This window comes from Orcinus orca, chromosome 19 (genome assembly GCF_937001465.1).
Source record: "Orcinus orca chromosome 19, mOrcOrc1.1, whole genome shotgun sequence".
In the NCBI taxonomy this organism is placed as follows: Eukaryota; Metazoa; Chordata; class Mammalia; order Artiodactyla; family Delphinidae; genus Orcinus; species Orcinus orca.
Window position 1 is genome coordinate 33,642,312 of NC_064577.1, and position 12,999 is coordinate 33,655,310.

Consider the following 12,999-nt stretch of genomic DNA (forward strand, 5'->3'; position numbering starts at 1 on the left):
CAGGCGGGAGTATTTTACCATAGAAGTTGGCAAATCCTACAGCTGGAGCTTGTGCTCGGTACGTGGTGAATAACTCACAAAGCTGAGGGAATGAAAATTGAAAACCGTCATCTGATTCAGCAAAGAAGTCGCTCAAGTCATCAACAAAGTAATGAAGTCCCAACACACAGCATCCTCAGTTCACGTCTGTCTTATGCATGGACTTCAGGAATGCCAACCAACACTCATGTTAAAAACACCACTGCTTCCATACCAGAGACCTCTGGACAGGGCCAAAGGCCATCCTCAGTCAAATTCACCACTCTCATTAGGAGCTGGCCTTCTGGAAGATTCTACCTCCCAGTCCTGCCAGGGACTTAGCCAGGCCTGAAAATCTCTCACAGGAGGGACAGGCTGCCACTGGCCCAGGATGTGAGTTGAATGGTTGCCTCTACCTGGGACTCATCCCCACACCCAGCCCTGAGCGCTACATCTTCCAGCCACTTGACTGCAGCCTAGGAATGAGTGTGCAGGCTGGGCAGAAGAATCATGTTTATTGGAGGGATGGGGAAGGGGGGTGGGGGTAAAAGTGGGCTCAGCATGGAACATGTGTGTGTGTGGGTGGAGGGGCTCAGGTAGCCAGGAAGCCTCCATCCACCGGCACAGTGGAGCCCGTGGTCATGCTGCTGCGGTCACTCAGCAGGAAGAGGATGGTGTCTACCACGTTCTCCACCTCTGTGGGTGGGGTGGGGTTCAGGATGTGGTTGAAATGAGCTGCCCTTCATCCTTCCCTCCCACCCCTCACCTGAGCAAGCCACTGATGCAACTCCCAGCTGGGCTCCCGCCTGACTCACCGGCAAACTTGCCAAGTGGGATGCGATCCAGCATGGTCTTGGCCTTCTGGGGGTCGCTCCAGTTGGCCTGGCCCATGGGTGTCATCACCACTGTGGGGTTGAGTGCATTCACACGGATCTGTACTGGAACAAGAAGGGGGTCAGCTGGGTGGGCTGAGGCTCTCTGGGCACGTGGGCTGGGTGATGGGAAGGCATCCCAGTGGGGCTCACCTGGTGTGGCCCAAGCTCCAGAGCCATTACCTTGGTCAGCATGTCCAAGGCACCCTTGGTGGAGCCTGTGAGGAGAGACAGCCTGTGTGGAGCCTGAGCTGGCTGCTCAGGCTGGGGGGTGGGGGGTGAGGGGCAGGGCACAGCCGGGGCTTGCTCACAGTAGACGCTGTGGTTAGTCAGTGCGCGCTGGGAGGCCTGGCTAGAGACATTCACGATGGACCCCGGGGCTCCCCGAGCTATTAAGCCTCGGGCCACGATCTGGAATTGCAGAGGAAGCATGAGGCAGAACTGGTGTCACCCCCCAGTTCCCACTCCGGCTCTGAAGGCAGCTCACCTGGGACACCTGGATGACAGCCCGAAGGTTCACGTCAAAAGACCTGGAAGTAGATGGATAGACCGTGGTCAGGGACTGGGACTGCTGCAGCAGGAGACAGCCCTTCCCCCCGGGAGTTCCTCCACCCCACCCTGGCTCACGTGTCACACGCCTCCTTGGTGACCTCCAGGAAGGGCTGCAGCAGCGCCACGGCAGCATTGTTCACCAGCAGGTCCACAGGGCCCACGCCGCCCAGCGCTCGCTCCGTGGCCTCCCAGTCACCCAGGTCCACACACACAGGCTCTACCCCTGGGCACTGTGTGTATTAGGTGGTAAGGGGCACATCTACCAGAGGATCCATGCCCAAGGAAGGGTACATCTGGGCCTCTGGCATGCGAGGGAGAAGGGCTGGGTTTGCATGGCCTTTCAGTTAGACAGGGGGAGGGGTTAGGGGTTCCAGAGGAGCCAGTCACCTTCTTGGGGCTCAGAATCCCAGGCTGCTGCAGGTGGAGGGTAGTTAACTCGGCCTCTGGGCCACTGGGCAACTCGGGGCTTCCGGAACGGGAGCCTGGCCCCGCCTCCGGCCAGTCTATTTCCTCCCAGCGCCCGAACGCGTCTGGCCCCGGGCCTGCAAGGCAGCCATTTCTGCCTGCTCCTAAGCCCAGGGGGAGTCGTCGTTCTCCCAACCCGTCGGCCCCCAACAGAGGCCGTGCGCCCGGCGTGGGGGAGGGTGTGCAAGAGTCCTTGGCGATCCCTAGCGCCCGGCGGCCGCGTGTCCCGGCCCGCCCTCAGCCTCGCCCGCCGGGCTGGGACAAGGCGACGCCTACCTCGCGGACCAGGCTGTCCAGGTCGGCCTGGGTCCGGCTCACAGCCACCACTTGTGCACCCGCCGCGTGCAGCGCCTGGACAGTGCTGCGCCCGATGCCTGCGAGGAGCGCGGCTCAGTGCGGGCGCCCCTCCCCGGCCACCCCCTCCCAGGCCCACCTTTGGCCGCCGCCCCGGGCCCACCTTTGCCCGCCCCAGTGACGAGCGCCCGGCGCCCCGCTAGGCTCAGCTCCATGAGGCTCGGACCGACCCTGTGCACTGCTGAGGCCCAACTGCGTGCCTGGGTCCAGCTGCGCGCGACTGTCCGGGAGGGCGCGGGGCGGGGCGGGATGCGGCGGGCCAATTGCAGGGCGGTGTCCTGGGGAGGGAGGGAATATTCAAATAGAGGCTTCCCCGCGGGGGCGATTGGCCGAAAGGAGTGGGCGAGGCCGGGGCGGGGCAGGCTGGGTCCCCGCTGGACTCTTGGGCGGGGTTTTTCAAACTGCCCTGTTGTGACCCTTCGAACCAGAGTGAAATAGGTTTAGCGGGCCCCGCTAGCATTTCCCCTGCCAAGATGATTATTACAAAAAAACAGATGTGGTAATTAATACGTGAAATTAATACGTAATTATACGTAGCTGTACGTGAAAGAGATCTCAGTCAGGGCTAACTTTTTTTTTTTTTTTTTTTTTTTTTTTGCGGTACGCGGGCCTCTCACTGTTGTGGCCTCTCCCGTTGCGGAGCACAGGCTCTGGACGTGCAGGCTCAGCGGCCATGGCTCACGGGCCCAGCCACTCCGCGGCATGTGGGATCCTCCTGGACTGGGGCACGAACCTGTGTCCCCTGTATCGGCAGGCGGACTCTCAACCACTGCGCCACCAGGGAAGCCCAACATTTTTTTCTTTTGTTTCTGAGAAGAAAAGTTTGGCAAAAAGGATCACATGCTCCCCTCCCCCAGACCTGGGAGTAGCTCACGCAGGCTCACTTGTGCTTAGAGGGGAAGGGTTTGGACAACCCAATAAGCCTGAAGAAGAGGCCAAGGCCAGCAAAGGTGTGCTTTAGCCTCAAAGGGAGTTGAAACGCTGACTCACCCCACCAACCCACAGAAGGCCACCAGGACTTTAAAAACTTGGATAGGATGGGAAGGGATAGGCTTAGGGTCATGGGGTACCCAGTGGCCAGCAAGGGCAAGCATTGCTTCCTGCAGCTTTAGGGTCAGAGATATATGTGTGCTTACGTGTCCATGTGTGCCATTGGCTCCTCCTGTAAAAGCTACTTTGTTCTGTGGGTCATGGTGGGAAAGTCTAGAAACACTGCCCTTGAGGACCTTCTGTGGACAGGAGTAAGGAAGTGGTGATTGCAGGGCCTCTGGGTCACTGTGGCTTTGGGCCCAGAGAGGTGGACAGTCTGGAGGAGAGGGTGGCTGGGGACAGCAGGAGGCACAGGTTTGAGAAGCCCCTGGAGGATAGCCAAGTGAGTCCTCCCTACCAGATCTGGCACTGTGGTGCAGCCAACACCCTCTAGGCACTGGGCAAACCCTGCCTTCTGCTGCTAACCTTGGACCCTGCCGTCTGCCTGCCAGAAGCCAAGGGGAGGCGGGGAACAGCCCCCAGCCTGTCCTTCCTGAAAGGGACATCTGCTTAGGTCCCTTCACTGTCTTTACCTGGCCCCCAGAATGGTGTCCAAATCCTTTCACTTGCCCTGTGATCCTCGGTGGACCAGCTGGACTGAGCCAAGCCTGCTTTGGCACAAACCTTGCTCTGGGAGGCCCTGAGGCTGGCTAGAAGTGCCCTCAGCACTCCCCATCCCTGCAACGTGCCCTTTGCTCTCTCAGCCCAGTGGTACCATTGCCTGGAGGGCCCCACCCCAGCCCCTCATACCTTGCCCCCTTGCCCAGAGTTGGACACCGCACCAGTCCAGCTGACTGACCACCTCAGGCCTCATCACACCCACACTCAGAAGGCATGTGTCATGTGGAACCTGACCCAGGTAAGCACAGCTGAATCCCAACAGGGCCTGCAAAACCCTCTAGCTGCCCCAGCTGCAGGGCTGTTTTGTCTGGAGTCAGGCCAGGGACAGTAGGTAGAGCAGCAGCTGTGGACCCTTCCCCAGCTGGGGCTGCCCTCTCATGGGTGGTCTTGTGGGGGAAGGTGTGCCCCAAGGCGGAGCTGGTTGCTCAGGGTTGGATAAGCTATAATGGTCCAGCACCCCGCCCCTCACGCCGGGCGCTGAGCGCTCAGTCCCATCTTCCCTAGGGATAGCCTATGGTCCAGAGTATCTCCCCGCAGCTCCTCAGACCCTCTACCCTCTCTGGCCGGCGGTAGTGGGGGCGGGGTGGGGGGCATGCTGGGCTGAAGGGCGGAGCCAGAGCCTCAGGGAAGGAAAGGTGGCTGCACGCTGCCCTCTGCCCTCTGCCCTCCGCCCAGAGAAGGTTGGGTGTTGCGGTAAGGGCGTGGACACGAGGAATCTTCTTGCAAGGAATCTCGGCCCTTCAGCTCAAAGGCAGGGTCAGCGGTGGAATCCGGCAGGCTTCGGATCTGCCCTCTCTTTACTTCTTCGAAGGTTAACCGGTGCCCCCCAGTCCCTGATCCTCCCCTCCCCAGCCTCCCTGCATGCCCAGCCAGAGCCCTGGCACGGCTAGCTGCAGGAGAAAGGCCTCCATTTAATTAGGCAAATCCACTCCAGCACAGCTGAGGACACAGTGGGTGGGGACGACAGGGGCGGGGTCTCCTGGCACGTGAGTGTGGATGCGGGATGGGATGGTGGGGCGGAGCCACGGCGTGGCGTGGAGGTGGGGCCAAGCCGCGGGGCGGGGGCAGTAGGCCGGAGCGTGGGCGTAGATGGGGCCAGGGGCGTGGTGGGCTGGTGGCCTTGGCGGTCTGGGGGCGGGGCGGTGGGGCGTGGAAGCGGGGCCGGGCGGAGCCGAGCACCATCCTTCTGGCCGCCCAGAGCACCACGCTCTTAGGAGGCCAGGTACCCGGCATCCACAAAGATTCCCGAGCCGCTGGTGGAGACGCTGCGGTCGCTGAGCAGGAAGAGGATGCTGTTGACCACGTCTTCCGCCTCTGCGGCGGGTGGCGGGCGGGGTCAGCACGGCTCGGCCCGGCTGTCTGGGCCCGGCCGCCCCAGCCGCGCCCGCCACTCCACGAAGCCCAGCTGACCTGCAAACTGCCTCAGCGGGTGGCGCTCCTTCAGCTTCCGGGCGAACTGGGGGTCAGACGAGGCTTCCTGGCCCATGGCGGTAAGCACCACCGTGGGGTTTACCGAGTTCACCCGGATCTGGGGCCGAGGGGCCGGCGGGGCGGTCTCAGCCGGCGCACAAACCCCGCCCTCACAGACCCCACTGAGCTTGCTTACTCACCCCCTGGCGCCCCCTGCCCCCGTTTTCATCCCCAGCCGCCGCTTGCCCACCACCCGCCAGCCCCCACCTCACCCCCACCCTGCGCCTACCTCGTGCCTTCCCAGGCCGGGGCCCCTGGCACCCCCAGCTCCCCCATGCCTACCTTGTGCGGCCCCAGCTCCATGGCCATGGCTTTGGTCAGGATGGTCATTGCACCCTTGGTGGAGCCTGTGGGAAAAGGGCAGCACTGAGGACCCTTAAGGATTCAGCCCACTTTGCATGAGGCCCAGCCCGGGAGCCCAGCTGCTCCTGCATGGAATGGGGGCTCAAGTTTGGGCAGAGGGACTCACCGTAGGCAGCTAGGTTGGGAAGGGTGACATGGGCCGCCATGCTGGAGACATTCACGCTGGAGCCAGGGACTCCGTAGCTGATCATGCCCCAGGCCACAATCTGTAAGCCAAGAGAGGGGGCACCCTGACCCCACCGCACCCCCGCTTGGGCCATGTCTGCACTGGGCCACATCCTCCCACTGGCTCACCTGAGACACTTGGAACACAGTGCAGTTTCACACTGAAGGACCTGGAGGGAGAGGGGACAGTCAGACACACCATGGCCACACCCGGTCCACTTCCTCAGCAGCCCTCTCCCCAGTCCACCTCCTCTCCTACTCCTCAGCTGTCGAAGGCCTCCTTGGTGGTCTTCAGGAAGGGCTGCAGCAGCGCCATGGCGACATTGTTCACCAGCACGTCCACAGGGCCCACGTCGCACAGCGCCTGCTCCATGGCCTCCCAGTCACCCAGGTCCACGCACACAGGCTCTACCCCGGGGCCCTGTGGGAAGGCATTGGCCAGTGACCAAAGGGGGCATCCTGGCAGGCTGGTGAGGCATCCCGGAGGGTCACAGGCCTGGCCCATGGTGGGGCTGCACACCTCACCTCCTTGGAGAGGCTGACCAGGTCGGCATTGGTATGGCTCACAGCCACCACTCTGGCTCCTGAGGCGTGCAGGGCCTTCATGGTGTCCCACCCGTTCCCTGCAGGGGTGCACGGGGCAGCCAGATGGCGCAATATGTCTGGGCCAAGGCTGCGGGTGGGGGCAGCAGATTTGCTGCTCAGGAAAGAGCAGTGAGACAGTGCTGGCCAGAGGTTGGTGGCCCGGGGGTCAGGGGTCCAGCCAGCCAGGATTCGGCCAAGGGAGGCCCAGAGGGCAGCCCCTTCCTGCTGGGCTGAGGGAAGAGGCCTTGGCTGGGTCCCCCCATCTGCCCAGACTGATTCTGAGGGCCTCCCTCACAGGAGGGCTCTTGCATTGACCAGCGAGAGGCTAGCATCCTGTCCCAATGGGGCCTGCTGGGTGGTAGGGAGCAGTCCAGGCCCAGATCAGCCGGCTCAGGCACAAAGGGACTTGCAGGCCGCAGCATGGGCCTGTGAGGCTCTGGGTCTGGCCACCTTGCTCTCTAACCTCGGCCCCTCACACACCCCCACCTGCCTCGCTCACACCCATCTTTCCCTGCCCCGTCACCAGGGCCCGAAGGCCACTGAAATTCAGCAGCGTGGTGCCAACTGTCAGCCTCTGTACAACAGGAGGCGAGGGCGTGGGGGGGTTATAGGCCTAGGCTGGGGCAGGCTGGGTGGCCAGGCAGGTTTGTGTGTGGTCGGGGGGGCGGGGGCTGGCTGGAGGAGGGAAGACTGGGGGCACTAGGCGGGGCCAGGCATCAGTGCAGCTTCTGCTTCCTTGTTCGCAGAAACCTGTCTCCTTAGAAGGGGCCACCGTCCTCACCCACAACCCAAAGGTGCCAGCCAGAAGCGCCATCCTGGGTTTTGGAAAAGAAACTAAAAATAAACCCTGGGGTGGGGAACATGCCCCTTCCTGGCTGGCTGGGGGCAGATGGCCTGGAACTGGTCCCTGCAAGCACTGGGCCTGATGCCCCTGGGTGATGGCCAAGGCCACACAGAGGTCCCTCTGGGGAATATTCTCCCAAACACCCACAGCTTAAAAACATCTCCCTACCTCCATCAACCCCCACCCGAATCAGAACCCAGCAGCACTTGCTTCACGCAGCCAAGGCCGTCACCACACTCCAGACACATTTTCAAATGCCAAAGATAATTTTTATTTTGAAATAAAAGCTTCACAGTTGCAAGGATAGGAAGGATTCTTTCCCCCTGAACCATTTGAGAGTAATTTGCAAAACTAACACTCCATCACCCCTAAATAGCTTAGTGTCTGTTTCCTTGGAATAAAGACATTGTCCTACGCAACCACAAAAACACACAATACATACGACACAACCACAGCATAACACACACCATCACAACAGAGCACAACTGTCAGAGTCAGAAGAGTAACACCATGCGTCCCTACCACGTGATCCTTAGCTCCCATTCAACTTTCATAAGTTGTCCCAATGATGTTCTTTAAAAAAAAAGAAAAAGCTATATCAAGGTTTAAATGATATATATGACTATGCATATTTAATGTATACAGTTTGATGAGTTTGGACATATGCAAACACCTGTGTGAAACCATCACCATAGTCAAGGTCATGAGCATGTCCATCACCCCCAAGTTTCCTCATACCCATTGGTTTTGTGTTTGTGGTGAGGGCACCTCTCACACAGAGTCCCAATGCTCAGTACCAACTGTGAACTATAGGTCTCTACAACCTGCTTGTCTGGCATAGCTGAGACTTCCACTCCAGTTCTTTATGGCCAAAGGGTCCAGTCCAGAGTCACATGTTGCCTTTGGAGGTCCCGTCTCTCTGTCTTCCTCACTCTGGAACACTCCTTAGTCTCTCCTTGACCTTTATGACCTTGATACTTTTGAAGAATATAGATCAGTTGTTTGGTAGAAAGTCCCTCGATTTGGCTTTCCCAGTGTTTCCTTGTAATTAGCTGCAGGCTGTGCGTCTCTGTCTCGAGCACCATGGAAGTGACACTGCATCCTCACAGCATCCCATCAGCTGGCACCATTTTGATCGGTCCCATCACTGGTGTTGTTAACTTTGATCATGGGATGGAAGCGGACATCACTAGGACACCACTTCAATCGCTGCATCACCCTTCCAGGTGCAAAAAGAACACGGCTGCAAATCCTGGGCGAAATGTCCGCTGTGTTCCACACCAACTCAGAACTGTGCGGGGAAAGGAGTCTGGGACCCTAGGTTCAGCCTTGCGCAATTTACGTTGACCAATACAAATCCACCCCAGTCTGTCTAGCTTCACTTCCAAGTAAAGCCAAGAGCAAAGTCGGCCTGACATAATTCAACCAACAACACACAACCAAATACATGCTACCCTCTTCCCAGAAGGTGACGTAAAGTCCCTTTATCCACCTCTGGGTGATGTTCAGCCCTCTTCCAACTGAGTCACACCCCCCTTATGTATCCTGTAACTTACATGCCGACCTAGAAAGATAACCACTATTAACACATATTATGATAGACGGTGAGTGAGAGAAGAGAAGAGAAAAAAAATCGGTTCATATGTACACAAATATATTTGTGTAAAAATGAGGATGAAATTATTATAGTTCTCTTTTCTGCACATGGTCACATGGTCACATGGCCATAACTACTGCTTATCTTCTTACACTGCCCATATTCTTTTGTCGTCCACTGCCAGGTGGAGTCAGATCTCTGAGGGTACACATTTTGATTACTGCTTTGAATCTGCTACCATTGTGGCAAGTGTGACCAAGTTGTCTTTGGGGATTAAGTGTGTGGAATCGGGACTTCCCTGGTGGTGCAGTGGTTAAGAATCCGCCTGCCAATGCAGGGGACATGGGTTCAATCCCTGGTCTGGGAAGATCCCACATACCATGGAGCAACTAAGCCTGTGCGCCACAACTACTGAGCCTGCGCTCTAGAGCCGTGAGCCACAACTGCTGAGCCCATGAGTCACAACTACTGAAGCCCGCACACCTAGAGCCCGTGCTCCGCAACAAGAGAAGACACCACAGTGAGAAGCCTGTGTACCGCAGCAAAGAGTAGCCCCAACTTGCCGCAACTAGAGAAAGCCCGCGTGCAGCAACGAAGACCCAATGCAGCCAAAATATAAATAAATAAAATAAAAAAAATTGTGTGGAATCGAAATGGAGCAGGACCCCTATGGTCCTTGCCCCCCATATCCTCAACCTGCCTTTTGTCTGTGGAAAAATTTTGGCCAAAGAATAAGTTTAATCAGAGAATTGAGAAAATGCAGAAACAAAGGAAAACAGTCCAGCAAGACTAAATAATAATAGTTTAGTCATTAAGCAAAGTCAAGGGCCTTTAGCTCCCCCTCAAGGGCTATAGATAATATACTGAGCCATATCCTTTGAGCTGTCTTCTAGACACTAAAACCCCACCAGGTGGAAGAAGAAAACTACATGATGACCAGACTGTAGCCATGATGTAAGCTGCCACAATTCCAAAAGCTGGCCTCAAAGTAATGGGAACAGAACTTCCCTGGTGGCGCAGTGGATAAGAATCTGCTTGCCAATGCAGGGGACACGGGTTCGAGCCCTGGTCAGGGAAGATACCACATGCCGCGGAGCAACTAAGCCTGTGCGCCACAACTACGGAGCCTGCACTCTACAGCCTGCGAGCCACAGCTACTGAAGCCTGCACACCTAGAGCTCTTCAACAAGAGAAGCCACCGCAGTGAGAAGCCTGCGCACCACAACGAAGATTAGCCCTCGCTCGCCGCAACTAGAGAAAGCCCACACGCAGCAACAAAGACCCAATGCAGCCAAAATTATAAATAAATAAAAGAAATGGGAACAAACTGACCCTGGAACTGAAGGGGTTTTTTGTTTGTTTGTTTGTTTGTTTTGTGATACGCGGGCCTCTCACTGTTGTGGCCTCTCCCGTTGCGGAGCACAGGCTCCGAACGCGCAGGCTCAGCGGCCATGGCTCACGGGCCCAGCCGCTCTGCGGCATGTGGGATCTTCCTGGACCAGGGCACGAACCCATGTCCCCTGCATCGGCAGGGGGACTCTCAACCACTGTGCCACCAGGGAAGCCCACTGTCCCATGTTAGGGAAGTTTTCGACTACAACCCCTTCAAATATTTTCTCAGATCCTTTCTCTTTCTATTCTTCTGGGACCCCTATAATTCGAATGCTGGTGCATTTAGTGTTGTCCCAGGGGTCTCTGAGACGGTCCTCATTTCTTTTCATTCTTTTTTCTTTATTCTGCTCCTTGGCAGTTGTTTCCACCATTCTATCTTGCAGCTCACTTATCTGTCCTTCTGCCTCAGTTACTCTGCTATTGATTGCTTCTAGTGTATTTTTCATTTCAGTTATTGTGTTGTTCATCACTGTTTGTTCTTTATTTCTTCTAGGTCCTCGTTAAACATTTCTTGTATTTTCTCGATCCGTACCTCCATTCTATTTCTGAGATTTTAGATCATCTTTACTATCATTACTCTGAATTCTCTTTCAGGTAGGTTGCCTATTTCCTCTTCATTTATTTGGTCTTATAGGTTTTTACCTTTATCCTTCATCTGTAACATACTTTTTTGTCGTCTCATCCTTTGTGTGTGTGTGTGTAACAGGTGGGGCTGTGTTCCTGTCTTGCTGCTTGTTTGGCCTGAGGCGTCCAGCACTGGAGTTTGCAGGCAGTTGGGTGGAGCCAGGTCTTGGTGCTGAGATGAGGACTTCTGGGAGACCTCACACCAACTAATATTCCCTGGCACCTGAAGTTCTCTGTTAGGCTAGCGGCTTTGACTTTGTACTCCCACCATAGGAGCTTAGGCCCGACTTCTGGCCTGGGAATCAAGACCTGCACAAGCTGTACAGCATGGCAGAAAAAAAAAAAAAAAAGCAACAAACAGAGAAGAGCAGAACAATAACAAATAATAAAAAATAAAATAAAATTAGAAAAAGAAAAATTATATTAGAAAAAATAACAATAAAAATGAAACAACAAAACAGAACCACAACAGCAAAAAAATAAAAAATAAAATAAAGAAAAAGATAATAAAAGATTTTAAAAATAAAATAAAATAGGGACTTCCCTGGTGGTCCAGTGGCTAAGACTCCACGCTCCCAATGCAGGGGGCCTGGGTTCGATCCCTGGTCAGGGAACTAGATCCTGTGTGCTGCAACTAAGAGTTCACGTGCCACAACTAAAGATCCCGCATGCCGCAACGAAGATCCTACACATGGCAACGAAGATCCCGTGTGCAGCAACTAAGACCCAACACAGACAAATAAATAAATATTTTAAAAAATACTTTATAAATAATAAAATAATTGTTTTTACATCTTTATTGGAATATAATTGCTTTACAATTGTGTGTTAGTTTCTGCTTTATAACAAAGTGAATCAGTTATACATATACATATGTTCCCATATCTCTTCCCTCTTGCATCTCCCTCCCTCCCACCCTCCCTATCCCACCCCTCCAGGCGGTCACAAAGCACCAGCTGATCTCCCTGTGTTATGCGGCTGCTTCCCACTAGCTATCTATTTTACGTTTGGTAGTGTATATATGTCCATGCCTCTCTCTCACTTTGTCACAGCTTACCTTTCCCCCTCCCCATATCCTCAAGTCCATTCTCTAGTAGGTCTGTGTCTTTATTCCTGTCTTACCCCTAGGTTCTTCATGACATTTTTTTTTCTTAGATTCCATATATATGTGTTAGCATACGGTATTTGTCTTTCTCTTTCTGACTTACTTCACTCTGTATGACAGACTCTAGGTCCATCCACTTCACTACAAATAACTCAATTTCGTTTCTTTTTATGGCTGAGTAATATTCCCTGGTGCCTCCTCTATCAGTGTCCTTGCCCCCATGGTGAGCTACAGCCTATCCCTGCCTCCCCAGTAGGCCTCCAAGACCTCTAGGTAGGTCTCTGGACCCGCTGTGTCAGCCCTACCTCTGCGTGTTTTCCTCTCACCAGCGTCTATTCCTGAAGTTGGCCCGGAGCACACGTGCCTGTACAGGCCAGCTGGGGCTCAGGCCAGCTGGGGCTCAGGCCCCCACAGGTGTGCCTGCAGGGGCCGGCGCAGCCGGAGGAGGCCTTGGAGGGGGGGTGGCACTCAGCCTGCCTGGACCCACATGGCCAGAGGAGGCCCTGTCAGGGGCCTGACCTCAGGCTGCCAGGACCTGCGTGGCCAGAGGAGGCTTTGGCGGAGGCAGAACTCAGCACTGGGACCTATGCAGCCCGTGGAGGCCTTGTGGGGGGGTGGTACTCAGGCCCTCTGGGACCTGTGCAGCCGGAGGAGGCCCTGGCTGGGTCAGGGCTCAGGCCCGGGGACCCACGTGGCCGAAGGGGGGCCCAGGGGGTGGGGGTTCAGGCCTGGGACCCCAGCAGGCTCACCAGAGCCCGAGTGGGCAGGGGAGATGCTAGCTGCGTTCCCCTCTGATCCCCCAATCCCCCAAAGGTCCCTCTCTGTCCCCGCTGATCCCCTCGCCATGAGTGGGCCCCTCCAAGTGTGGGAATGTCTCCCCTCCCCCAGCTCCCCCTCAGGGGCGCTGGTCCTGTCCTGCCTCCACTTTTCTTTCCCCCCTCTT

The 12,999-nt window shown here is 56.1% G+C and overlaps 2 protein-coding genes across 10 annotated transcripts; both read right to left on the reverse strand.

Moving 5' to 3' along the window:
- Window positions 1-514: 514 nt before the first annotated feature.
- On the reverse strand, window positions 515-2,524 carry DCXR (dicarbonyl and L-xylulose reductase). 9 transcript variants are annotated; one of them, XM_033438790.2, is made up of 8 exons: window positions 2,365-2,524; window positions 2,184-2,281; window positions 1,518-1,672; window positions 1,378-1,420; window positions 1,202-1,301; window positions 1,074-1,108; window positions 834-951; window positions 515-714 (listed from the first exon to the last, which is right to left on the reverse strand). In XM_033438790.2, exons 1-8 carry the CDS (start codon window positions 2,414-2,416, stop codon window positions 611-613), a joined length of 705 nt encoding a protein of 234 aa, XP_033294681.1. In that variant the 5' UTR covers window positions 2,417-2,524; the 3' UTR covers window positions 515-610. The 9 variants fall into 9 exon arrangements, 8 of the variants coding, with proteins under 8 accessions (XP_033294681.1, XP_004275640.1, XP_033294680.1 ...); XM_004275592.4 differs by having other exon boundaries at window positions 1,044-1,108; window positions 2,365-2,523; XM_033438789.2 differs by having other exon boundaries at window positions 1,074-1,301.
- A 2,337-nt stretch (window positions 2,525-4,861) lies between these two features.
- On the reverse strand, window positions 4,862-7,308 carry LOC101271194 (carbonyl reductase [NADPH] 2-like). The gene is given in 10 exon segments (XM_033439039.2): window positions 4,862-5,225; window positions 5,322-5,439; window positions 5,664-5,728; window positions 5,851-5,950; window positions 6,039-6,079; window positions 6,129-6,131; window positions 6,177-6,330; window positions 6,435-6,532; window positions 6,981-7,068; window positions 7,276-7,308. Coding segments are annotated over 10 exon segments (804 nt in total). The 3' UTR covers window positions 4,862-5,121.
- Window positions 7,309-12,999: the final 5,691 nt, after the last annotated feature.